Source organism: Erpetoichthys calabaricus, chromosome 2 (assembly GCF_900747795.2).
Source record: "Erpetoichthys calabaricus chromosome 2, fErpCal1.3, whole genome shotgun sequence".
NCBI lineage: Eukaryota > Metazoa > Chordata > Cladistia > Polypteriformes > Polypteridae > Erpetoichthys > Erpetoichthys calabaricus.
In genome coordinates this window covers 225356519-225383831 of record NC_041395.2, presented here as the reverse complement: position 1 = coordinate 225383831, position 27313 = coordinate 225356519, and the positions used below count along the sequence as shown (strand labels likewise).

The following is a 27313-nucleotide window of genomic DNA, read 5'->3' as shown; positions in this document are numbered from 1 at the left end:
ACAGTTGCGCAGGGTGCAACAGGAGCTTCCACCTGCAGCTGAAGTCACTTCAGTACATACGTACTGTGTCAGCGTGCCCGTGTCGATCAAACACACGAAACTCTGCAATTTACTTGTGACTTTACGCTGTAGGATGATAAGTAAATAAATCAAGGTACAGTAAATAACATTCAATCTGACTTTTATATACAAAGTACAGTGATGGCAGCTTCCACCTGCAGCTATAGACTCTTCAGTACGCGAGCAACTCTCCACGCTAGTGTTTAGATCTGGATGGTGTAAGTGCCCAAAAAAGAAGTCTAACTGTATTCTCGTACCATTGCTTGCATACTGAAGTGTCAGCAGGCATTTTTCATGGCATTACACATGTAATTTGTGAGCATGCCCTTGTCTATCAAACAGAGGAAGCTCTGCAGTCTACTTGTGACTTTATGCTGTAGGAAGATAAGTAAATAAATCAAGGTAAATAACATTCGATCTGGCTTTTATATAAGTAACATAGAAATGTTTCTTATGCAAAGACCATCACAAAACGTAATCACAAACAGGAGTTTGCACAATACCTTGGTGAACTCTGTAAGCCGTGCTGTTTCGTTGAAGAACAGGTGTGGGGCAGACTGACTGGCAGGATGACACTGGACCTTGTCCTGGATCGAAATGGTGCCATCTTGCGCCTTTATGCCTGGTGCAGCTGCGTTGTTCTTATATGTGAGTGGATGTTTCTTGCGGGGAGGGGTTCTGTTCTCTTTCCCTAATGTAGAACCCTCGTCCTCATGCGAGTTCATCTGCTATAGCAAGTCTTTATTTGAAAACAGCCGTGTCTGATCGGGGCGAGCGTGAACGCGACTGAGACAATAAAACGGAATAAAAAAAAATGCTAACCTTTACAAGTACCATACATGTACACCGGCTGTTACAGACTAAAATCAAATGAAGGTTTTTATTGTATAACAGTAACAATAAGAGCAGCTCTTTGGTTATAGTCTTGAATAAAAGCGCACTTGTTCTGTTATACTTGTACCTTTTGTGAAAGTGCTTATTTGATATTTGGACTTCAGTCTTCACACATTATATACTTCATGTCAAAATTTTGCTGTTAGTACTAAAACATGAAAAAGGTTTGTCTTTTAGGTATGTGCTCAACATTTCTGTCATGCTACACTTACATAGATCTTTGTAAACACAGAACACACATGAAATGCATGTGTTCCAAATAACGATATATTTTTTAGCCTATACAACTCTAGGTACCTGACTCCTTGATAAACAAGGCTTCAGTTGGGAGAGATTTTTGCAGTTTCTGCGGCGGTGGGAGGATGGGATAGCAGGCTGCTTGGGCTTATTGACACATTTACAAGACAAAAGACGCTGAATGGAGAGGTGCGAGCGGATTTAAGGTGGGCCGGATTTATGAGTTTTTTCATAACCTTTGGTAATTCTAGTGTTAATGAGGCAACAATAATGAATCCATTTCAAACCCACTTTTATAAATATGTCAAAAACCACTCAAATTCTCACAGCATGAACATCTAACATCTGGATCGAAAAAATGTACTTTAATTACCTGTTATCATGAGAAAAGTGCTCTGTACTAGTCCCATAGTGATCCTGTCGCCCTGCCCATCTCTGTGGACGTCTTCCCCAGAAGCCTTGTCGGTTACTGCGTTCCATCTGGTCAAAATGAGCCATATTATCAGCTTCAACTGTGTGCCCAAAGAAGAACATTACAGAGATTATTTAGCAACTGAACGCACTTACAGACAATCAAAAAGTATCATTTAACAATGTAAGTAAAAAACTGCTTACATTTCATCTCATTTCCTATAGATAAACTAGCTACTGGTAGTACAGTCATTAACCCTAAGAATTTATACACTATGCAAACAAAAGATATGAAATGAAAAAGTTTGGAAACCCCTCCTAATTCTTTGGATTTTTGTTTATCATTGGCTGAGCTTTCAAAGTAGCAACTTCTTTTTAATATATGACATGCCTTATGGAAACAGTAGTATTTCAGCAGTGACATTAAGTTTATTGGATTAACAGAAAATATGCAATATGCATCATAACAAAAATAGACAGGTGCATAAATTTGGGCACCCCAACAGAGATATTACATCAATACTTAGTTGAGCCTTCTTTTCCAAATATAACAGCCTCTAGATGCCTCCTATAGCCTTTGAGTGTTTGGATTCTGGATGGAGGTATTTTTTGACCATTCTTCCATACAAAATCTCTCCAGTTCAGTTAAATTTGATGGCTGCCAAGCATGGACAGCCTGCTTCAAATCACCCCATAGATTTTCGATGATATTCAAGTCAGGGGACTATGACGGCCATTCCAGAACATTGTACTTCTCCCTCTGCATGAATGCCTTTGTAGATTTCGAACTGTGTGTTGGGTCATTGTCTTGGAATATCCAACCCCTGCGTAACTTCCAACTTTGTGACTGATGCTTGAACATTAACAATTTGTTGATATTGGTTTGAATTCATCCGACCCTCGACTTTAACAAGGGCCCCAGTCCCTGAACTAGCCACACAGCATGATGGAACCTCCACCAAATTTGACAGTAGGTAGCAGGTGTTTTTCTTGGAATGCGGTGTTCTTCTTCCGCCATGCAAAGCACTTTTTGTTATGACCAAATAACTAAATTTTTGTCTTATCAGTCCAAAGCACTTTGTTCCAAAATGAATTTGGCTTGTCTAATTGAGCATTTGCATACAACAAGTGACTCTGTGGCATCATCATGTGGCATGAGTGCTGAAAGGGCTTCTTTCTCATCACCCTGCCATACAGATGTTCTCTGTGCAAATTGTGTTGAATTGTAGAACGATGTACAGATACACCATCTGTAGCAAGATATTCTTGCAGGTCTTTGGAGGTGATCTGTGGGTTGTCTGTAACCATTCTCACAATCCTGCGCATATGTCGCTCCTGTATTTTTCTTGGCCTGCCAGACCTGGGTTTAATAGCAACTGTGCCTGTGGCCTCCCATTTCCTGATTACATTCCCTGCAGTAGAAACTGACAGTTTAAACCTCTGAGATAGCTTTTTGCCGCCTTCCCCTAAACCATGATACTAAACCATCTTTGTTTTCAGATCTTTTTGAGAGTCTTCGGAGGAGAGTCAAAGGGAAGCACAACTTGCAACTGACCACCTTAAATACATTTTCTAATGATTGGACACACCTGTCTATGAAGTTCAAGGCTTAATGAGCTAATCCAACCAATTTGGTGTTGCAAGTAATCAGTATTGTAGCCTTCCCCTAAACCATAATACTGGACAATGTTTGTTTTCAAATCTTTTGAGAGTTGCTATGCTGTCACTCTTCAGAGGAGAGTCAAAGGGAAGCACAACTTGCAACTGACCACCTTAAATACATCTTCTAATGATTGGACACACCTGTCTATGAAGTTCAAGGCTTAATGAGCTAATCCAACCAATTTGGTGTTGCAAGTAATCAGTATTGAGCAGTTACATGCATTAAAATCAGCAAAATTACAAGAGGACCCACATTTTTGCACAGCCAGTTTTTCACATTTGATTTAATTTCATACAACTAAATACTGCTTCACTAAAAATCTTTGTTCAGAAAACACCCCAGTACTCAGATGTTCCTAGGAAATGAAAGACATACAACTGTTATCTTTTTTTGTTGAAAGTAAATTATTATGCAGGCTGAGACTTTTTCATATGACTGTAACTATCAACAGTTAATATCATGACCAAGTGTTCCCTAATGCCCGTTTATTTTGCACCAAGAAATCTAAAGACTAGGTGAGTAACTTATGCATAAATTAAAAAATATGTGAATTCAAATTTAGCTTGCTCATGGAGTCATTTGACAAACAGAAAAAAAGTATAGTTTATCTTCATGTTTCTAAATGCTTTTAACCAAACCTGGAGTGCAATATCAACACTTTTTATTTTTAATAGTAACCTTAACTCTAACCCCTACATGCCTTCACCATTCAACAATCATATACACAAGATTAGACATTAGACACATTTGTATGGTTTTCTTTAAAGGTTCAAACCAAGAACACTCTTTTAGACATGAGATAAAGAAAATATAGATGTTGCCATGTTACCGTGACCCTGTGTTCGGATTCAGCGGGTTGAAAAATGGATGGATGGATGAATGTTAAAAACAAAAGTATGTAGAGGTCTAACTTAAAAGGAAATTTTAAGTCAAAAACTAAAATGAACTGTACAGAGTAGCCATACAGTAAATGACCTGAAAAAGCTAAACTAAAATGTGCCAGAAGTTTTGGTCATAACAAATAAAGAAACCTGCTCAAATTTAGATCTTGCATACCAAGTTATTGAAGGAATAAAACAAAAACTACACAGCTGTTGCAGAGGAGGAATGTTGTTGTACACAATGGAAAAGAAAGACAATTGTAAAGTCTAAAATAAATTGAGCACACAAATGAAAATCAGCAATGCATGAATATTATTAATGCATAGATAAATTATAAATTTTAACACTTTATTAAGCAGACAGGTTGAACATACTACTTCAACAGTTTCATACGTTTCTGCACGCTAAAGCATAGAAGTTCTTCTATTACTCACAGCACAGAAAAGGGAAATGCATCAGAGAGCATTTGCAATGTAGATGTTGCAGGTAGAACACCAGCAGATAGGACAGTGTAAAATGTGTGACCTGGGATGGTTTGTGGTGTGAGTCCATGACACCTGCCACAGTCAACAGAATTTCCACTGAGGATGGGTGGAGTTCAGTGACGGTGCTGTGCTAAAAAGTAGGGAGCATGGCAAGAGAGAGCTCAGTGGACATAATAAGGAAGCACACTGCTTGCAGTGCTTAGGGGTAGTTCCTTCATGCAATAGCATAGAAGTTCATCACGAAGAAAAGGAAGCTGCTTCTGACAGCCTTTGTAATCCCGGAGTTGCGGGTTTGCAGCTGCATACCGTCTGTTACCAGAGCAAAATATACAACCTGGGATGGATGGTGCTGTGATTTGTTAACCAAAAAAATGCTACAGATAAGTTACATTTTGCTCTTGAGCTGAATGTTAAAAATACAGTGTCAGTCCCTTTATAATTTATCACATTTTGTAGTTTGATTACTTGTTTTTGGTAACATGACTCTGCAGATTCACTTAACAGCTAGCAGTTACAGGGCAGTTATTTTTCAGACTGACTGGATGAAAGCTCGATTGTACATTTCTGCTTGCACAGGTACGCTAACACAGATGTAAATGTAATATACGGAAATTAAGTCTGGAATTTTATCAGGGTTGCGGGGCTATAAGTTATTCTGGAAGGATGAGCAGAATTTTAAAAACATAACATTCTCAATCTGGCTTAATTATATTAAGGATTTAAGAATACAGCCTATCATGACAGAACTGGTTGCAAGGCGAGAAGTAACCAGCTTAGGTCATCAACCAGTGACTTGGCCTATGTGCAAACACATAAATTTATTACCAATTATCTAGTGCTGGGCGGTATATCGGTTCATACCGAAAACCGTTTTTTATTTTTTTTTATGATATGGATTTTTCTTATACCGCAACACCGGTTTAAATTGCCTAAACGACGTTCGGAACGTGGCGCAGCGGGAAACTGTTCAAGTGGGGACCTTTTTCACTGCTACACCGCTAAACACAGATTTGTTGCACTAGGGCTCTTTTTCACTGCTACACCACCAAATAGTGGGCGGAAGCATAGGTATGCCACGCGGTGAAAATGGACAGAGAGCATTCCGAAACTGAACTAAAAGTGAAGTTGAACATGATGAACAGAAGAACTTTTGCTGAAAAAAAGGAGTCATGTCCGTCGCCTGGAGATACTTTAGTTTTAAAAGGTCAGATGTGTAAATACTGTTTCTATACTACTGGATAATACTGCAAGCCAAGTTGTACTTGTTTTTGTACTTGCTAGTGTATGTTTTGCTTGTATTCATCCTGCGATGTGCTGGCGACTCGTTCAGAGATGGGCGCAACTCTGAATGGATGGCATAATTAAACATGTATAACGAAGATATTTTTAAAGTTCTGAACACTCCGTCGGCTAAGTTAATAACTAGTTTTAATTTCACAAAGACGTTTATCGTGTGGTGATTGGTAATGTGGAGAAAGAAAAAGGAAAGATAGGAACTGGGGTTTTGGTAGAGAGCAGGAATATCATGAAGTGAATGGATTCTGTGCAGTGATTGCTGCAGGCGCCTGCTCTTAGTGCGGAGGAAGTCAGTTTAAGAAGCGTAGTGATTAACGACTGGGTCGGGGAACACTTAACACAAAGTATTTGATGTGCTGCATTAACTTGTGACGGGGTTTGAGAAAATCTAGTAAATTAAACATTGATTTTAGGATGAAGTTTAGTTTACAACATTCTACTTTAATTATAAAATAAACTATGAGAATAAAGTGGAAATGTCGACTTTAATCTTGACATAGTCAACATGTCGAATTTATTCTCGACATATAGTTTGTTTTTTTCTTCCGTGTCCATATTTTTTTTTCTTCACAGTGGCCCTAATGCGCTTCCATAGGGCTATACCACTAACAGCATTATAAATGCAAGTTGCAGTTTTTATTATTTATGTATATAGCTTAGCTTGAAGCAAGGTCCATATTAATGCAGTTTGCCTAAATGATGGTACAGTTGGTAAGATGTCATCACCAAGTTGCACTTGTTTTATTTTATTTTAATTTGGTGAATACTGTGTAATGCACCTGGCCTTGAAGCCTTGAAGTAATGGTGCAACTATCAGTAATACTATTATGTATTTTGTTGTTATTATTTATTAGTTTAAATATTATGCAGTTTAATGATGGTAAAATTGTTTAAAAAGTCACTTTAATGTGTCAGTGGACAGAGATTGTTAACATTAACAGTGTAGTTGGTTTACAAAAAATATTTACTATTTATTCCTTTTCTAAGACGTGTTCAGTGCAATCCAACTTTTGACAAACACCTCTGGATATTTTACTAAGTCTAAATGCCTCTTTGGATGGTTGAAAATATGTTGTCAAAATCATAATTTAAGCTTTTGCAAAATTTGTTCAATTAAAGGTTCTATATTTTGACTGCATCTGTCATGCAATGTGATTCCTTCTCTTTAGTGCCACCCCCTTGAAAACTATCACTTTATGGGGCCATGCAAACCTGGATTAATACTTGTGTGCACATTAAAATGTCTTTTTGTACGATGTACAATTCTCATAACAATCTAATAGGTTATTCTTAGCCAGTCTACTGCAGTAATTGCAGTGGAAAATGTGGTTAACATCCACTCATGCATGGGGAAAAAAATACTGTCTAATACCGTGAAACCAGCAGAATTTAGAAAAATACCGTGATATAGAATTTTGGTCATAACGCCCACCTCTACAATTATCAATCCATCCATCTTTTTTTTGAAACCCACTTATCTAATACAAAGTCACAGGGAATGTTGAGCCAATCCCAGTAACAATCAGGTGCGAAGCAAAAAGAATCCCTGGACAAGGGTAAAACGCATACACAGAAAGATCAGGGGCCAATATAGCATTGCCAATCCACCTAACTTGCAATTCCGAAAACCATGTGGACACAGGAAGAACATGCAAACTCCATGTGGGTAATGCCAGGAATCTGGACTTGAAAAATATGTTTTATATATAATTTAAGTATAGCATTAGAAAAATGTGTAAAAAATATAGAAATCATGAAGGCTTAAAGATAATGCTAATTTGAATTAGAAAAGTTACATTGTACTAAATTGTAAGTAAATATCATCTACAATAATTCATGTGGAAAGCTACAAATTTAAAATAGTTAAAAAAAAACTAATGGCAAAAAAAAACATAAATAATTGTGCTCATTGTGTCAGAAATAAAATTATCTTAGATTTTTTAAGATAAAAATGGATGTATTTTCTTAGAAGCCCTTAATGGCAAAGTCAGCTACTAATGAGGAACTCAGTGTGTTAAAATAACTTATACTAGAAATTTGTATTACTGAAATACATAATAATATATTTTATTTATATAGCATCTTTCCTGTGTTCAAGGTGCTTATATATAGTTTAAAGTGCTTTCCCTTATCTAAATAAACTAAAAAATGACTCAGTCAGCTTTGAAATAAAATGTGAGCTTTTTGTAAAATGTAAAAAAATATCTTTAGCCACACAAAGAAAGAAAGAAGAAGGGAACTTTTTAAAAAAAATCTTATTTCAGTATTATAAAAAATGAAAAGAAAAAAATATAAATTTGCCATTTATTTTGCAAAAGAATAAATCTGTTTCCAGTTTTCTATTGTTATGAAAACACCAAACTATTACTTATTCACAAATTGCATGCATTTCCTCTATAAAACTTGGATGAAGTTTTCTTTCTCAAAAACTTTACTACTTTTACTTGGAAATTGCTTATTTTAACATCAACACACTTACCCGAAGCAAAAGTAGATCTTTACAGGATGATTTTGATGCATTGGACTTAAAATTAGTTGTTTATATTTTCAACGTCACTAGGGCCTTCGTTTAACATACTGTAGAAGGCCTTCCTTCCTGGCTAGCTGCCTGACCGTCACTGGGAATGAAGCCCAGTTTTTAACATTGTAAAGTCTGACTAATAGTCTTGCTAAAGCTCTCTCCCCTCTGTGTGGCTTCAATGCTGAGCAGGCTGTCTATAAATACAGCAGTCATTCATTCCTTTAAAAGGGGCCAGAGGAAGGATGCAGACTTTAGCAGGGGAACAAAAATAATGAAGACTCACTTTGCATTAACTATAGCTATAGTACCTTAAACAACTTCTCAGAAGGACATTTTATCTTGTTTCAGATATTTTACTTTGAAATAAGATGTAATGGAATGAAAGAAGTTAAAATTTAGGGTAAAGGTTTTTTTTTCTCCAAACAACATTAATAGTGACAGTAGCCTTCTGATGGTTCTCATATTGTGAGGATTTGGAAAGTGCAGCATACTAAAACTGACCTCATGCAAAATTAGTTTTTTTGACTAGATAGTTATAATCTAATATTCCTGCAAGATAAAAAGAAGCTTGGTTACTGTTCCTCACATAAAATGATTTTCTGTATTTACTGTTTTCATTACTAGTGGCAGCACATCTCAGCAGCATCAAGCACAGGGAAGGAAACTAACATGGACTGAATGCCATTTTATCACAAGATATGCTCATGCACTTATCCTAGTTCAGTTATGCCAGGCCAATCTATAGTTGTAATTTAACTGAATATGCATAACCTTGGTGGTAGCGCTGCTGCCTCGCAGTAAGGAGATCTGGGTTCACTTCCCGGGTCCTCCCTGTGTGGAGTTTGCATGTTCTCCCCGTGACTGCATGGGTTTCCTCCGGTTTCCTCCCACAGTCCAAAGACATGCAGGTTAGGTGCATTGGCGATCCTAAATTTTCCCTAGTGTGTGCTTGGTGTGTGGGTGTATGTGTTTTTGCGTGTGTGTGTTCTGCGGTGGGCTGGCACCCTGCCCGGGATTTGTTCCTGCCTTGCGCCCGGTGCTGGCTGGGATTGGCCCCAGCAGACCCCCCATGACCCTGTGTTGGGATATAGCAGGTTGGAAAATGACTGACTGACTGACTTTACATTACATTGGATTACATTAAATTTGTGCACATGATGACCGGAAGCTTCTCAAAATGTTCACACAAAAAAAAAAAAAAAAAAAAAAGAAAGAAAGAAAAAGGCGTAGCTGGAAACACTGACAGCTAAGGCACATACAGTCTGTCTATTTTGTTGAGGGAACTGGAGCTTTGTAATCTATGAAATTTACAGTTGTGCATGTTTATTTTGGGTTCTTCCAGAGATGCTTTTGTCGTTGGCCATTTAGTTCCGTGTGTGCTGCTATATGATATTTAGATTTTTTAAATCAAAAATGTGAAAATGAGCATGGAAGAAATTTCAAAGTGACATCTGAAAATCTGTGTACTGCTGAACTGGTTCTCACTGGGTTGTAAGGACAAAACGGAAAAAAATGTAGTTTTAGCTAATGAGATACAGTGAAACCACCCCTTGCTCTCCATCCACTGAAGCTTTTGACAGTGCAGAGTGCTAGGTTTCCTGTCTCTTACCAAAGCTAATCTCATTCTCACAATTGCAGTCATTTCAACCTCCCAAACCTGCTTTTAAATACTGATTGCTGTTTGTGGATTATTAGTCAACAAAAAAAAGGTAAAAATTGGTCCACAAAGGCTGGGAAACACAGTTGGATGCGTGTAAAAAAATAAACTAAAAACTTTAAGTATTGTCATTTCAGGGGCACATTTGCAGATTATAATGAGAATATTATGTGTACTGCCACAAGATACCTAACACCGATTCCTGTGCACTGGCAGCAAAGCATTACATGGCTAATTATGTATATAAATTAACCATGTGTGCAGCTGTAATTCCCAAAATAAGTCTCAAATATGCCTTCCCCTCCCGTTATCAGAAAATACAGGACTGCTGTGAAATAATAAAAACAAAAAAATTATGGCTATTTACAAGGCGTTTCTTTCTTCTTAATGGAAGAAGAAAGTGCAAAGCATCTGCACAGATACATTGAAATAAAAAAGATACAACTTGAGTGAGCCAGTCGCATGCAACCACTTCAAGGTACAGTCAATGTGTGCCCCAAGAGTGGAACACTGTGAGTAGATGATCTATATTTTATTTAATAATTGCTAGTTTGTGGCCATTTGTTGCATTTTGTTTATGGTATTCATTCTGTTTGTGTCTTTTGTTGTATAAGGCACGGTGGCACACTGGTTACACTGCTGCCTCACATCTCAGATTACATATTTGGCCACAATAATCAGTCTTTTCCCTAGCCCCCAGGAGCACTTAAGACCACTGCACGATTACAATCCACTCAAAACTACTTCAGTTCCTTGGTCCCCATTGACTTTATTAATTGGGTTCACCAAATATCGCAAACATTTCTGTGATTTCGCCAAATTCAAGGTGAAGCAAACTCTGCAATGTTAACTCATCACTAATCAGTATGTGTTAAAATGAATCATTTTGTCTTTTTTCTGTCAAAAAATAAAACTGGTCCTTAATTACAACTTTTTCTGATTTGGGATTGTATTTAAACTGTAAGTAGAGTCATCATGCACTCTAATTCTGATTACTATCCATATAGTAACAAAAAAATTTCCTTTGCAATTGTTCTTTCAGGAGAGTGGCATACTGTACAATAATTTACAACTTTTCAAAATTATATCATTAGGTTAGTCATTTATAAGAGGTCTGTCTCACTTTTACTGAAAAAACGAAGTTAAAATACTGTTTTATCCTTTTATCAAAGATGTCAAAAATAAAATGCACAATTGTATCAATGTATAACATATTAGAACGTTTTTCATGTAAGTATGAAACAATGCCTCTATCCAGTGAATGTGGCACTATATGACCGAATCACTATGATATGCCAAATGGCTTCAGTCACAGGATGCAGTATGTATGTGGAAAAGGGCAAAAAAGTAAAGACAAGAAAAATGTTAAACCCTTGAGCACTGTTTACAATGCAGCAACTGTCAATGTTGGTGTGAGAGCATATTAGGGGAAATGTGGAAGTCAATAAGCCTTCAGCTATGGTAGCCTATAATAATAAAGTGGACAGCTTCCACCTTGTGGATCATGGACTGACATTCTACCCTTTCATTTGCAAGCAACGGCAAAAAAAAAAAAAATAGAAGTGCACAGTGAAACACGCTTGATTCTGTACCGAATGCAATGTTGACATATAAGTTGGTGACTATTTCAAAACACATTACACAAAGGACACGTATTAAATCTGCATCAGTAGAGCAGTGGACAACAGACATACCTTACTTACTGTATTTATGTTGATGCTTTGGCATTTACATGTTCCTAATAATACTTTTCTTTTTGAAAAAAATTCAGTGTTTTAGGCTCACTTCTCTAAGGGTAAACATTAGAGCAGTTACACCTCAAGGATTTTTATTTTGCTCCTTTTTTCTTTACTTTTATAAATAATTGCAATTTAAAAACCTTACCCAAATTAACGCAAGCAATGCTTGAGTGATGGTCCTTATTTAAGTACTATTTGAAACATGTAAGAAAAATATAATTCATAAATTGCAAAACAAATAGGGTCATATATGATTACTTCAAAAAATATATGTGTAAGATGAGGTGAACAAAAAGTTCACTATAAGCAATCAACATATCTTGTAATGATTTTGAATATAAGATGGTGTACTTAAATTAACATTTTTTCTGAGAAAGGTATATTAATTTTACAAAGTACCACAAAATTAAAACAGCATTTTGCAGAGCATCATTTGTTTGTTTGATTGTCCTGCATTTCCAGGATTATTCACTACCTATTTGTAGATTACAAAAACTACAAAATAAAGGATAAACTTTATAATAATTAAATTATATTAGTTACTGAATATGCTACTGTACAAAGAAATTTAGTATATTTTGCAGTACATTATCATTATTCTTTGTTACAAATACACAGTTATCAAATTCAAAACTGAATAAATTAAAAATCTCTAAAACTATTTTTTTTCCAATAAAAATAACTAGATACCATACATTTTTGTACATTTAAATTTATTTGTGTTTATCTAAAGTGAATGAGAAGAAGGAGATAAAGCAAATGTAATATGTGGATTATAACTTCTGAATCATGAAACCACATTTATCTTACTGATATGAAAGACAAACAATTTATGACCACCGGCCAGTGTTTCATTTAATGGAAATATAGTATTACCATTGTGAAGTGAACCATCATCAGGAAGCTCAACATCAAGCATGAGATCATCATCATCTAGGTCACATGGCCCTAGATTGTCCAGGTTGTTCAGTATATCCTAAAAGAAAAGATATCATGGGGAGAAATATTAACAACTGGAATGAATTACACTGTTATCAGACTGCAGTAATAATTCACAAAGTATAAGCTAAATAAAAAAAGAAATCAGATTTTTGGTAATCTACTAATGTTTATATTTCACCAATTAATAAATCGATCTTTATTTCACTCAGCTTCTTTCACAGTTAGTACCATCAAAGGCACTTTGTAAGAGAGACAGGATTATTATTAATACAAAGTCATAAAAACAGCACAGCATTTTAAAGGAAAAGTATTTGATAAATTAAATATCGGATTTTGCAAATATTCATCACTATTTGTTTGATACAATATAATCAATCAGTCATTGTCCAACCCGCTATATCCTAACACAGGGTCACGGGGGTCTGCTGGAGCCATTCCCAGCCAGCACAGGGCGCAAGGCAGGAACAAATCCTGGGCAGGGTGCCAGCCCACCGCAGAACACACACACACCAAGCACACACGGATCGCCAGTACACCTAACCTGCACGTGTTTGGACTGTGGGAGGAAACCAGTGCAACCAGAGGAAACCCACGCAGACACGGGGAGAACACAGAAACTCCACACAGGGAAGCAAACCCAGGTCTCCTTACTGCGAGGCAGCAGTGCTACCACTGCGCCACCGTGCCGCCCTACTATATAATCAAGCAGTTCCAAATTGAAAAAAAATCATGTGTACTGGTATTATAGTCAATTTGCCATATCAGACACTATAATTTGTTTTCACTTTTCATATTCAAACAAAAAACAAATTACAGAGATCATTTTAAATAAAACCTCTTAAAATGCACATTTCAGTATATATTCAGTCCATTATACAGTCATATGAAAAAGTTTGGGAACACCTCTCAGCCTGCATAATAATTTACTTTCAACAAAAAAATATAACAGTGGTATGCCTTTCATTTCCTAGGAACAACTGACTACTGGGGTGTTTTCCGAACAAAGATTTTTAGTGAAGCAGTATTTAGTTGTATGAAATTAAATCAAATGTGAAAAACTGGCTGTGCAAAAATGTGGGTCCTCTTGTAATTTTGCTGATTTTAATGCATGTAACTGCTCAATACTGATTACTTGTAACACCAAATTGGTTGGATTAGCTCATTAAGCCTTGAACTTCATAGACAGGTGTGTCCAATCATTAGAAGATGTATTTAAGGTGGTCAGTTGCAAGTTGTGCTTCCCTTTGACTCTCCTCTGAAGAGTGACAGCATAGCAACTCTCAAAAGATTTGAAAACAAACATTGTCCAGTATTATGGTTTAGGGGAAGGCTACAAAAAGCTATCTCAGAGGTTTAAACTGTCAGTTTCAACTGTAAGGAATGTAATCAGGAAATGGAAAGCCACAGGTACAGTTGCTGTTAAACCCAGGTCTGGCAGGCCAAGAAAAATACAGCAGCGGCTTATGCGCAGAATTGTGCGAATGGTCACAGACAACCCACAGATCACCTCCAAAGACCTGCAAGAATATCTTGCTGCAGATGGTGTATCTGTACATCGTTCTACAATTCAGTGCAATTTGCACAAAGAACATCTGTATGGCAAGGTGATGAGAAAGAAGCCCTTTCTGCACAGAGTCGCTTGTTGTATGCAAATGCTCATTTAGACAAGCCAGATTCATTTTGGAACAAAATACTTTGGACTGATGAGACAAAAATTGAGTTATTTGGTCATAACAAAAATCGCTTTGCATGGTGGAAGAAGAACACCGCATTCCAAGAAAAACACCTGCTACCTACTGTCAAATTTGGTGGAGGTTCCATCATGCTGTGGGGCTGTGTGGCTAGTTCAGCGACTGAGGCCCTTGTTAAAAAGTCGAGGGTCGGATGAATTCAAACCAATATCAACAAATTCTTAATGTTCAAGCATCAGTCACAAAGTTGAAGTTACGCAGGGGTTGGATATTCCAAGACAATGACCCAACACACAGTTCGAAATCTACAAAGGCATTCATGCAGAGGGAGAAGTACAATGTTCTGGAATGGCCATCACAGTCCCCTGACTTGAATATCATTGAAAATCTATGGGATGATTTGAAGCAGGCTGTCCATGCTCGGCAGCCATCAAATTTAACTGAACTGGAGAGATTTTGTATGGAAGAATGGTCAAAAATACCTCCATAAGTCACACTGTGATGTTTCTTGTTGATAGTGATGAGCAGACTGCAAAATGATTTCCAAGACACTTACTGAGAATTTATAAAAGGAAGTGCACTGGCAGGGAGCAATACTTAGATAACAGTTTTTCTAGAAATATTGGTGTTCTTCAGATTTTTTTTTTATACTTTTTACCATAGTGTTTACTGCAGAACTTGGAACCCAGCCACAGGAGATCCACAAGCTAATTTGTTTCTTCATGCTGGTCCCAAGCCTGGATAAATGGGGAGGGTTACGTCAGGAAGGGCATCCAGTGTAAAATTTTGGCACATTAATACGCGAACAACGAAAAAAATTTCCATACCAGATCGGTCGAGGTCCGGGTTAACAACGGCCGCCACCAGTACTGTTAGCCAACAGAGTGCTGGCGGAAATTTGGCTACTGTTGGCCGAAGAAGAGGGGGGAGACAAGCCCAGAGGCAGAAGAACAGGAGGAAAGTAAAGAGAGTGGAATGGAGGGTAGGAACTTTGAATGTTGGCAGTATGACTGGTGAGGGGAGAGAGTTAGTAGATATGATGGAGAGAAGGAAGGCTGATATATTGTGTATGCAAGAGACTAAATAGAAGGGGAGTAAGGCCAGGTGGATTGGAGGTGGATTCCAATTGTTCTATCATGGTGTGGATGGGAGGAGAAATGGGGTAGGAATTATTCTAAAGGAGCAGTATGTCAAGAGTGTTTTATAGGTGAAAAGAGTGTCAGACAGAGTAATGATTATGAAGCTGGAAACTGAAGGTGTGATGATGAATGTTGTCAGTGCATATGCCCCGCAAGTTGGGTGTTCGATGGATGAGAAAGATTTCAGGAGTGAGTTGGATGAGGTGATGGACACTGTACCCAAGGGACAGAAAGTGGTGATTGGAGTGGATTTCAATGGACATGTTGGTGAAGGGAACAGAGGAGACGAGGAGGTGATGGGTAGGAATGGTGTCAAGGAGAGGAATGAAGAAGGTCAAAGGATAGTGGATTTTGCAAAAAGGATGGGCTTGGCTGTGGTGTGGAACATAGGGTGACATACAAGAGTAGAGGAAGATACACACAGGTAGATTATATCCTATGCAGAAGAGTCAGTCAGAAGGAGATTAAAGACTTCAAAGTGGTGGCAGGGGAAAGTGTAGTTAGGCAGCATAGAATGGTGGTCTGCAGGATGAAGTAGAAGGAGGACGACAGGGAGGGCAGAGCAAAGGATCAAATGGTGGAAGTTGAAAAAGGAAGACAGCAAGGTTGAGTTTAGGGAGGAGGTAACACAGGCACCGGGTGGCAGTGAAGAGTTACCAGATAGCTGGGCAACTGCAGCAGAAGTAGTATGGGTGACAGCAAGAAGGGTGCTTGGCGTGACATCTGGACAGAGGAAGGAGGAAAAGGAAACCTGGTGGTGGAATGGGGAAGTACAGGAGAGTATACAGAGGAAGAGGATGGCGAAGAAGAAGTGGGATATTCAAAGATATGCAGAAAGTAGACAACAGTACAAGGAGATAAGACAAGGTGAAGAGAGAGGTGGTGAAGGCTAAAGAAAAGGCATATGATGAGTTGTATGAGAGGCTCGACAGTAAGGAAGAAGAAAAGGACCTGTACTGATTGACTAGACAGAGGGACCGAGCTGGGAAAGATGTGCAGCAGGTTAGGGTGATAAAGGATAAAGATGGAAACATACTCACAAGTGAGGAGAGTGTGTTGAGAAGATGGAAAGAGTACTTTAAGAGGCTGATGAATGAAGAGAATGAGAGAGAGAGAGAAGGGTGGATGATGTGGAGATAGTAAATCAGGAAGTGCAACGGATTAGCAAGGAGGAAGTAAGGACAACTATGAAAAGGGTGAAGAATGGAAAAGCCATTGGTCCTGATAATATACCTGTGGAAGCATGGAGGTGATTAGGAGAGATAGCAGTGGAGTTGTTAACCAGATTGTTTAATGGGATCTTGGAAAGTGAGAGGATGCCTGAAGAGTGGAGGAGAAGTGTACTGGTACAGATTTTTAAGGATAAGGGGGATTTGCAGAGCTGTAGTAACTACAGGGGGATAAACCTGATGAGCCACAGCATGAAGCTATGGGAAAGAGTAGTGGAAGCTAGGTTAAGAAAGGAGGTGATGATTAGAGAGCAGCAGTATTGTTTCCTGCCAGGAAAGAGCACCACAGATGCAATGTTTGCTCTGAGAGTGTTGATGGAGAAGTATAGAGAAGCCCAGAAGGAGTTGCACTGCGTCTTTGTGGACCTGGAGAAAGCATATGAGAGGGTGCCTCGAGAGGAGTTGTGGTATTGTATGAGGAAGTCGGGAGTGGCAGAGAAGTATGTAAGAGTTGTACAGGATATGTATGAGGGAAGTGTGACAGTGGTGAAAACTGCAGTAGGAGTGACGGATGCATTCAATGTGGAGGTGGGATTACATCAGGGTTCGGCTCTGAGCCCTTTCTTATTTGCAATGGTGATGGACAGGTTGACAGACGAGGTTAGACAGGAGTCCCCTTGGACTATGATGTTTGCTGATGACATTGTGGTCTGTAACGAGAGTAGTAAGCAGGTCAAGGAGACCCTGGAGAGGTGAAGATATGCTCTAGAGAGGAGAGGAATGAAGGTCTGTAGGAACAAGACAGAATACATTTGTGTAAATGAGAGGAAGGTCAGTGGAATTGTGAGGATGCAAGGAGTAGTGTTGGCAAAGGTGGAGGAGTTTAAATACTTAGGATCAACAGTACAGAGTAATGGGGATCGTGGAAAAGAGGTGAAAAAGGTAGGGTGGAATGGGTGGAGAAGAGTGTCTGGAGTGATTTGTGACACACAGGTATCAGCAGAGTGAAAGGGAAGGTCTACAGGATGGTAGTGAGACCAGCTATGTTATATGGGTTAAAGACGGTGTCACTGACCAAAAAACAGGAGACAGAGCTGGAGGTGACAGAGTTAAAGATGCTAAGATTTGCACTGGGTATGATGAGGACGGACAGGATTAGAAATGAGTATACTAGAGGGTCAGCTCAAGATGGATGATTGGGAGACAAAGTCAGAGAGGTGAGATTGCGTTGGTTTGGACATGTGCACAGGAGAGATGCTGGGTATATTGGGAAAAGGATGTTAAGGATAGAGCTGCCAGGCAAGAGGAAAAGAGGAAGACCTAAGAGAAGGTTTATGGATGTGGTGAGATAGGACATGCAGGAGGGGAGTGTAACAGAGCAAGATGCAAAAGACAGGATGACATGGAAGAAGATGATCTGCTGTGGCAACCTCTAACAAGAGCAGCTGAAAGAAGAAGAAGTTTACTGAAGAACTTGGATTTTAATGCTGCACGGAACAATACACCAAGGAGATTCTGTCATTAAGGCTATTTTGTGTCATGCCTTCTTAATGCAATTTTCCTACCTGGATAGTCCACAACCATACATGTAAGCTATCTCCCAGGAATTTCAATGAGATAGCTGAACTCTTGTCCTGGCCAGCTGTGTTTCTGGATCTCTCTTAGGTAAAGTATATATGGGACACAGTAATATACTCAGTACAGTCCGGTCCAAAAACCTCTGCAGTATATTGCTTCCCTGAACATCTTCCATCAGGCAACCGATGACGAAATCTTTAGAATCATCTGTAAATGTCACCCATCTACAATAATTGTGGAACACAGGATTGGGATTTCTTGGACAAGAGATGTCCACAAGAACACCCATTTACTGTCATCCTGTTTGGTTTATAAGGATTGTAAATGAAGTCAGCTAAAAGTAACTGATCACCGATATCTGAAGACAGATACTGCACAAGTCTAAATAATGGTGCAAAAGTAATACAGCTCAAGGTCATTAATTACCAAGCACTTTAATAAAAGCAAGAAAACTTTTAACACTGATTTCCAATATGGCTTTGCACTAAAACGTATATGCACCAACAGCAGTCATTACAAAGCCTTCTCAGTTTAACTTAACTTTATGTTCACTTCTGAGCATCCTTTTAACATTGGGGATTTTGTCATATACATTTTGTTTCCACCATGACACTGAGGAAATATTGATTTTATAGGTTTCATGAGCTTTGCCTAACATTCAGTGATCACTGGTGTGTGATCTAGAAAACAGAAAATGCAATTTTGTACAACTCTGGATTTTCTGACCCTGTCTGTATCATATAGTATAAGCCAGCTAAACAAAAGTGTGAAATAAAATTCTTAGCCTTAAGCCAGATTGAAAATTCTCATAAAAATGCTACAGAATTGAGCCACAGGTAGAATGAATGCTCAAAATAAGGTCAAAATGGTGCATGTTTTGGTGTGTTTAAGATACTCATAAAAATGTGGTTGGTCACAACCAATGTGGTAAACATTTTGAATTTATGAAATGTAAATGTTAACATAGAAAATTCCATCCAACACAATTAACAAACCATCAGTTGTTAGAAACCGTTGTGTAACTGTATATAAGTATGGTATATTATACTAATATATAATATAATGTAAATATAAGTGAATTACCATCTCTGTGGTATACAGTACATTTTACAACAGTGCATTCATTTCTTCCTGTAAAACTGAAATGCTCCTTGTCATTAAACTACATCTGCTAAGTATAATATCTATGCCTCTATATTAAGCCTTTATAGAACTTTGGCTACAATTTCACATGAAGGTTTTTTGTAAACCAGCAACTGCAATTGGAATTGTTATATTCAAAATACAAACAGTGTGAAATACTGTAGAGGTCTTTATCAGAGTGGAACATTAATTTATACTTTAAAAGCTTGATTTCAGCTTGTATCAACAGTTTTTTCTCTGACTTTTAACTTTCCCCAAAGTTTACTACACATTAAGCCATTTGCTAAAGTCATATATATTATATTATATTATATATATGGAATGTCTCATGGTATACCTCATACTTTCATGGTATACATCCATGGCTTTTAATAGTGAATCCAACATGTTCTGTACATTTTCTCTGCTCTAATCACACCTGTTTTTATGTCAATGAAAATGACTTCTCTGCACAAATGGATTACATTTATCAAACATACTGCTTAGCAGGTCAATAGCGTTAAAGAATTTGAATAACATAAATAACAAAAATAAAAACTAAATGCCTGTGACAGATTACAGTATATACACATATTTATGAGAATGACATTGAAAACTGTGACCATGAAAAACAAAGAGCCAATAAATATAGTGTGTCAGAAACCATGCAACAGAACCCATCTTCTAAACATGTAATTTTACATTTTATATTGACCAGAATAATGAGTAAAATTAATTTCTCATAAAAAAAATATTTACATTATTTTTGTACCCTTTAACATTTGTTTTCTAAAAAAACAAGACCCTGCTATGGTCAACATGTCATATAGAAATGCATCATTCAAAACATTACACATCGCAGAAGGCTGTGACTTTTTTTTATGAAGAGTGAAAGTTATCCATCCATCCATCCATTATCCAACCCGCTATATCCTAACATATGGTCAGCACAGGGCGCAAGGCAGGAACAAACCCCAGGCAGGGCGCCAGCTCACTGCAGGGCACACACACACACACACACACACACACCCCCAAGAACACACTAGGGACAATTTAGGATTGCCAATGCACCTAACCTGCACATCTTTGGACTGTGGGAGGAAACCAGAGAACCCAGAGGAAACCCACACAGACACGTGGAGAACATGCAAACTCCATGCAGGGAAGATCTGGGAAGCGAACCCAGGTCTCCTTACTGTGAGGCAGCAGTGCTACCACTGCACCACCATAGAGTGAAATGTAGAACATTGAAATACATCCTACATAAAATCAAAAATATAAATCAGGATTAGAAGAAGAAAGTACTGCCAGTGCTTTTGAGTTTCAATAAAATAACAATTTGTTTGGCCTTCTGCCAAGTACCATGTCAGCAAAGAACAAGATGTGTCTATATAAAGCAAAAAATTCAGTCAAAACAGGAATTTAGATAAAACTAACAAAAACATAGCTCTCTTTCAGTGTATAAAATGTTGCTATGTAAAAATCGATTTTCTAGTTTGGTTGATTAAGACACACGCATACAATATACACCACTACCTTATACAATTGACAGTATACTAACCACATTCATGATTACACCAGACTTCAGAAAAAGAATTGAGTAGTTACACTGAAATGCTGACTCATGTGTTGAATCACATACATACATGGTTTTGCAGCAGATGTGTACATAAGAAAAGAAAGCCTACTGTTTATTGCTGTTTGCATACATTTTTGTGGATGCAGCGTCTGTGCAATGTAATGTTTTCACATGACTTAGAAAGTGCACAGCCAATATGAATTTCACATGTGACATGCTATTCAGCTCTGTGCTCTTTACATGCAACTTTTTCCTTCCAAAAAGTGCCATCTTGTGTGTTCTCTTTTTGCTGCATCAAATTGACACTGGCTGTGTGAAAAACCTAATAACATATGCAAATACAAAAATAAACAGTCAGCCTTTGTTGTTTTTGGTATCTTCCTCAAAATCATGAGTGTATGTGATTCAGTACGTGTACCTGCATTTCAACATAGCTGTACTTAAATAATATTTTTAAATATTTTTGTTTCTAAAGGGAACCTTATTCATTGCCAAGTACCATATTGCATTAGTCCTCTGTCATCACAAAGAAAACCCACTGTTCATTCTCACATTTGCATATACATGTATTGCCAGGTCTGATGTGTCTATGGAGGCACTGAAAGCAAGCTGCTTGACTCATAGCTAGTGTGTCCACAGTGTGCGATCTCGCATATTCTCAGATTGAAAATGTATGCGGCTCCAAATGGAAAAAATGGATGTGGTGGATGCCTGGTTTAAACAGAATGGTACAACAGCTCATACCGCACGGAGATCCACGCAAGTTTTGCGGGAGATGTTTCCGGGGAAGCTGATCTCCCTGCGCGGCGATGTCGGGTGGCCTTCATGTTCGCCTGATCTCCCTCTGTGTGATTTCTTCTTGTGGGGCTATTTCAAGTCGAAGGCATACACACACTGACCTCAAAACCTTAAAGCCTATTCGTGGCAAAGTTGTCGCTATTCCCCTTGAAATAGTCGAATGAGTCACATGAGCATGTGAGCATTCAGAAATCGTCTCAAAGACTGTATCACTAATGAGGGCTACCACCTTGAAGACATCATTTTTAAAACACAGTGAAAAAAATCTTTGTGTCTTTTGTATACCCTTTCTTGTGTTGTAATGAAATTTATTTTATCATGTAGTGTTTTTGTAGAATAAACGTTTGAAATGTGGTACTTCTTTTTGGCTCACTTTGTATTAATTTATCTAAACTAAGCCCTAAACAAAGAGTCTGTTTACCACTAGTAGGGATGTCAAAAGAATCAAATAGCTTTTTTTCAGTATCGGTAGTGCTGAATGATGGTTTGTGCTACACTCGTGTGAATGCATGTTGGCGAATTACTTGAGAAGGCACAGTAATACAGGAGAAAAATGTGAATATGAATTATGCTTAAAAATGCTACACAGACTCGATGATACAACATATCAAAAAGAAAAACATGAGAATTTCTGCAGGAGAAGAGTAGTCTGTGGCTGCTGCATAAGGAACATTGGAAAAATAAAGAAAGCAACATCTGTAGTAGTATTTTCAATATCTGCAAACCTCAATTTTTCCGTAATTTGTATGTTTGAGCGGGTTGGATAATGGATGGATGGATGGATTAACTTACTCCTAAACTTCTTCTTCTGAGTTAAACATGCTTCCTTTTAATAAAACAAAGAATTTTTTTCCCCACAAAAACTCATTTGGCGGCTGTATAAAGTTCTGCACAGCTGACAACTAATCCACTTTAAATCTTATGTATGTTAAAATGAAAGTATTTTAAAATATATTGAAAACCACTTTATTATCATATATTCATGCTAGTATTCCTAATTAAAAATACTTTTTTTCATAAACAAAGCTTAATTGTGTATCTTACAATCACTGTATTAAAATGACTCTTTTGTTTCTATCTTACTGATGCGGGTTTCTGTGATAAATGAAATCTTACTATCAATTAACACACAGTATATATACCCATTTCAGGATTCAGTATTCTAACCTAAAACCATATAATAAACAAAGACTTAATACTTTGTTGTACTTCATATCATACAGTATGTAAAACTGTCGTGTTCCATTTCATTTTTGTTATTATATCAGTAAGCTTAACGAAGTTGGAGGTTAGAAGATTAAAAGATATACTCACTGAAGATTTAGTTTTTTTTTTCCATAATATAGTAAAAAGAGTGGAATGCTCCTAAGAAAAAAGCATTTTTAATATTAATGAAGCAGTGCAACACTGATAAAAAATAAAGTTCTTACAGAAGTTCATGAAACAGTAGTGTTTACTCATAGCAGTCCTTCCTTATGCACTATTAATCTTTTATCATATGAATTCCACAAAACTAACTTTTTTTTTTTTTTTTTAAATAAAGATTACATGCATTCAAAAATCAAGAAAGCTTTCTAAGAGGCAAGGCTAGTAAAGACATTCTGAACTCTATTGTCATATTGTTTAAATTATTGGTGATATGTTGATTAAAACTGTTGAGAAAAAGCTTGGCAAGTAAACTATTTATAAACAAGCAAACCAGCAGAGTCTGATAAGAGGAGTACATACTCCACTGGTCTGTTGTACTGTTGACTGATTATGCATGTATACTAATGTGAAAGTTTAATTTCAATCACATTAAACAAGTTACAATATATTGGCGCAGGTGGCTGGGTGCGGCCCGCAATCAGCCGCCTACTTAAGGAGCCGCCGCCCTGCAATCAAGGCTGGAGTCGGGTAGAAGGTGGACAAAGCCGGTGCAGAGGGGGTGAGGAGAGGCCCTGTGTGTTGTGTGGAAAGGAAGAGAAGGCTGAAGGAGCCAGGACTTGTGAGAGACTGTGGGGGGCTTGGTGTGGTGCACGTAAGGACTTTGTAAATAATAGATTGGTGTAAATAAACGTGTGGTGATGGCTGTAAATGTGTCTGCCTGTCTGTGTCCGGGACGCACCCTTTCCAGGACTCCCTGTCCTGGAGAGGACCGGCCCTCGCGGGGCAGGCCGATGAGCCCCAGAAGCTTCATCTGAGGGAGGGGCAATGTGAAGGACAGCCGGGTCCCATGCCCGGCAGGGACGCCCCTGCTGCATCTGTTCTGGGGGAGCAGCCATGGTCACCTCAATACCTCCCCCGGGACGCTTGGTGGCAGCCTCCCTGGCAGCCAATGATTCCCCAACCCGGCGCATGGCTCCATGGGAGATGCAGTCCTCCACAGCCTGGTTGGGGGCTCGGATGGCCGCCAGGGGGAGCTGCATGGAGTCAGCAGCCTGGCTGGTCATATCTTCAGCCCCACCCGGAAGGGCAATTAGGACCAGGTTGCCAAGCACCTGGAGCGCTTCCGGGTGGGGTATAAAAAGGGCCAGCCACCATCACTCGAGAGAGCCAGAGTCGGGAGGAGGAGGACTAAGCCTGAGGAGGAGTGGTGGTAAAGAAAGAAAGAAAGGAAGAGAAGAGTGTTGTGTTTTGGGACTGTGTTGGGCCTGTGGGACACGGGGAAGGCATGCCCCACGGCTGAAGAGAAATAAAAAAGTGTGCTTTGTTTAAGTACGTGCCTCTGCCCGAGTCTGTGCCGGGTCGGGCGCTATATAGCGCCGTTCACAATATGTTTTTGTTGCAAGATATGGTGGTTTTTATCTAATCCTACATTCTGTAATCTGGTCGTGTTCTCTAAGAGATGAGAATTTTCCACAGATCTAGAAAGGAGTGAAAATTATCAATACTGTACTGCAACACCTTCCAATTCACTTAATAATTTAACAGTATAAAATTTGGAGCTTAAAGGAAAACATGACAGATATAAGGAACACATGCTGTCATATAAGGTTTACAACTTAACACCTGTAGTATTTGCATAATTTGCTATAGTATGAAGATACACTGCACTCATTTATAGAGATATGCTGCCATCTGCTGGCTTGTAGCTGTTTCAGTTAACAGTAACCTAGAGAAAAACATAGATATTGTAGTGAGAAAAAAATCCATATATCACTGATTTATTTTTTACTGCAGATGTGTGTTTTGCTGTATTTACATGTTTATACATAGATACAAGTGTGTACTTCTGCAAAGCACGTTAATGTGAACACAAAATACGCAACGCAAACACAAACATCTTGTATTGTTCATCATCTTGGCTGGAACAGCTCAGTACATATTGTTAACTGCTGGTAAAGGAAAAAAGATTTCATAATCTTAAACTGTGAGTCAAATAGAATTAAATCAGTAAAGTAAGTTTCATTAGAAGTAATTGACTGCTTATTAAGGAAGTGTTTGCAACAAAAACCTGTAGCAACTGTTGCCCTGCAGCAAGTGAGTGAGACAGCCCTGATCTATACCACCTCAGTCTACCTACTACATGTAAATACTTACATATCTTATTTTGGAAACCTACAGTATATACAAAACTCAGCCAAAGCTGAGTCACATATATATCTAGAGGACTACTGCAGTGACATTTTCTAACTGCCTTTTAGTCTCCCTGGTTGCCCTCACATTCTCATATGCCCCCGATTCACATTGTAGTTATTAATCTTAAATACCTTATACAGTTTTTTTTTTTTGGCAGCTTCTTTTTCAATACTTTACTAACCCACTGTAGTTTTTTCCCAATTTTCCAAAATTTATTCCAGTTAATATTCAGGTAGTTCAAGTCCCCCATGACTATAATATTCCCCTGCCTTTTTAATATTATTAATAAAGTGTGCACTGTAATTACTGTGCATTAGGTGGTCTGTAACACCCTTTTAAAATAAGGCCTTTTTCCCCAAATGCTTTCCAGACAAGGCCAGATACCCTTACTAAGAAGGGACTTATTCTAGATGTAGTATATTTAATTAATATAACATGGTGCTCTGTGACCATAGCCACTTTATACATACATACTTATACTGTACACTTGAATTACAAACAATAATGTATATACTGTATGTCTGTGGTTTTGCATATTAGAATATAATTGTCTAGGTCTCAAAAAGTTTTCAAATTAGGAAAATTTGAAATAAGGTGACAAACAACACATAATCATTTTAACAATATATAGTATTTTACACATGAAACTGTGTAATCCCAGTTACTGGTTGACAGCCAAATTACATACATAAGGGTTCATCTCACAAAGAATCACCAAACACTAAAGTTAGACAATATATTAATGAGTACTGAGCACTATAACATATTATTCCCTGTCCTATTATGGAAATTGTTGGAATGCATTAAATCTACTTCCACAATTAAATAAAGATGCAAGTGAGATGATTTGAGTTAGGGTTTCTCCTTATTAGGTGTAAAAGAGTTATACATGTTACACTTTATTCCAATAAAAAGGGAACAATAAGCAATGATATAATGCAATGCTGAACTTCAATACCTAATATTGAAAAAAAAAAAGAAAGAAAGAAAAATAACATGATCTTATTCTTAAGTATCAAAATATAATATAAAACCATAATATGTCTAATTTGTCACACCCCCTTTAGAAATTAAATCATACTCACTGATTAATGATAGTGCATATTATTTTGAATATTTTTTTCTGATATTGTATATGTGCGAGAGAGAACATGGTTACATTAGAAGAGGCTGGCCATCTGTCTACATATAACCTATACAAAGAATCACTGTATTAAAATGACTCTTTTGTTTCTATTTTACTGATGCGGGTTTCTGTGATAATGAAATCTTACTATCATTTAACATACAGTATATATACCCATTTCAGAACATATTTTAGTTATATTAGCATGTCACTTTTTGAAAATACTGTATGTTCTTTCTCACTAAGTGGATTTTTGAAATAAATGACTGTACTAAATTTATGAAATAGTTGCCAGACCCTGCACAAACTGAAGACTACATGCAAACGGATAATGTAAATGCACCCAGTTATTTATCAGAGGGCACAGACAAAAGCCAGAGACTCCAGTATGGCATTATTTTGCTGGTTATAATGTTCAAGGCAAGTTAGGATATTCAGTAATACATCAACCCCCAATATGTGCGTTAGGAAAACAATTTCTCATGGGAATACTACATAATTTTTAGGTTCTCTGTTAAAATGCATAGCCACAATTACTGATAGACACTTGATCTTAATGCATGGTAAAGATTCTGCAGATGTTGGGAAACACTGTTAAAAATGAAACAAAAAGCAGGTTTATTAAAAAATGGAATGGGGTTTTGGCTTTCCTGATATCTAATAACACCAGAGATCACACTTTTCTAGCACTGCTGTAAAGAAAACCTGTCAAATGCTACACAGCAGTTCTTCAGTTTTATCTAGTATATGCCTATCTAACACT

General features: G+C 37.8%; 1 protein-coding gene across 3 annotated transcripts in view; it reads right to left on the bottom strand.

Annotated features, from left to right (window-relative positions):
• Positions 1-27313, bottom strand: part of ccser2a (coiled-coil serine-rich protein 2a) — a 228612-nt gene that overhangs the window by 78269 nt on the left and 123030 nt on the right. For all 3 annotated transcript variants that reach the window (XM_051922848.1, XM_051922850.1, XM_051922849.1), the window contains exons 4-5: positions 12722-12821; positions 1565-1703 (exon numbers count right to left, since the gene is read on the bottom strand). In XM_051922848.1, the coding sequence (XP_051778808.1) occupies positions 1565-1703; positions 12722-12821 (239 nt within the window). The remainder of the gene's footprint in view (positions 1-1564; positions 1704-12721; positions 12822-27313) is intronic.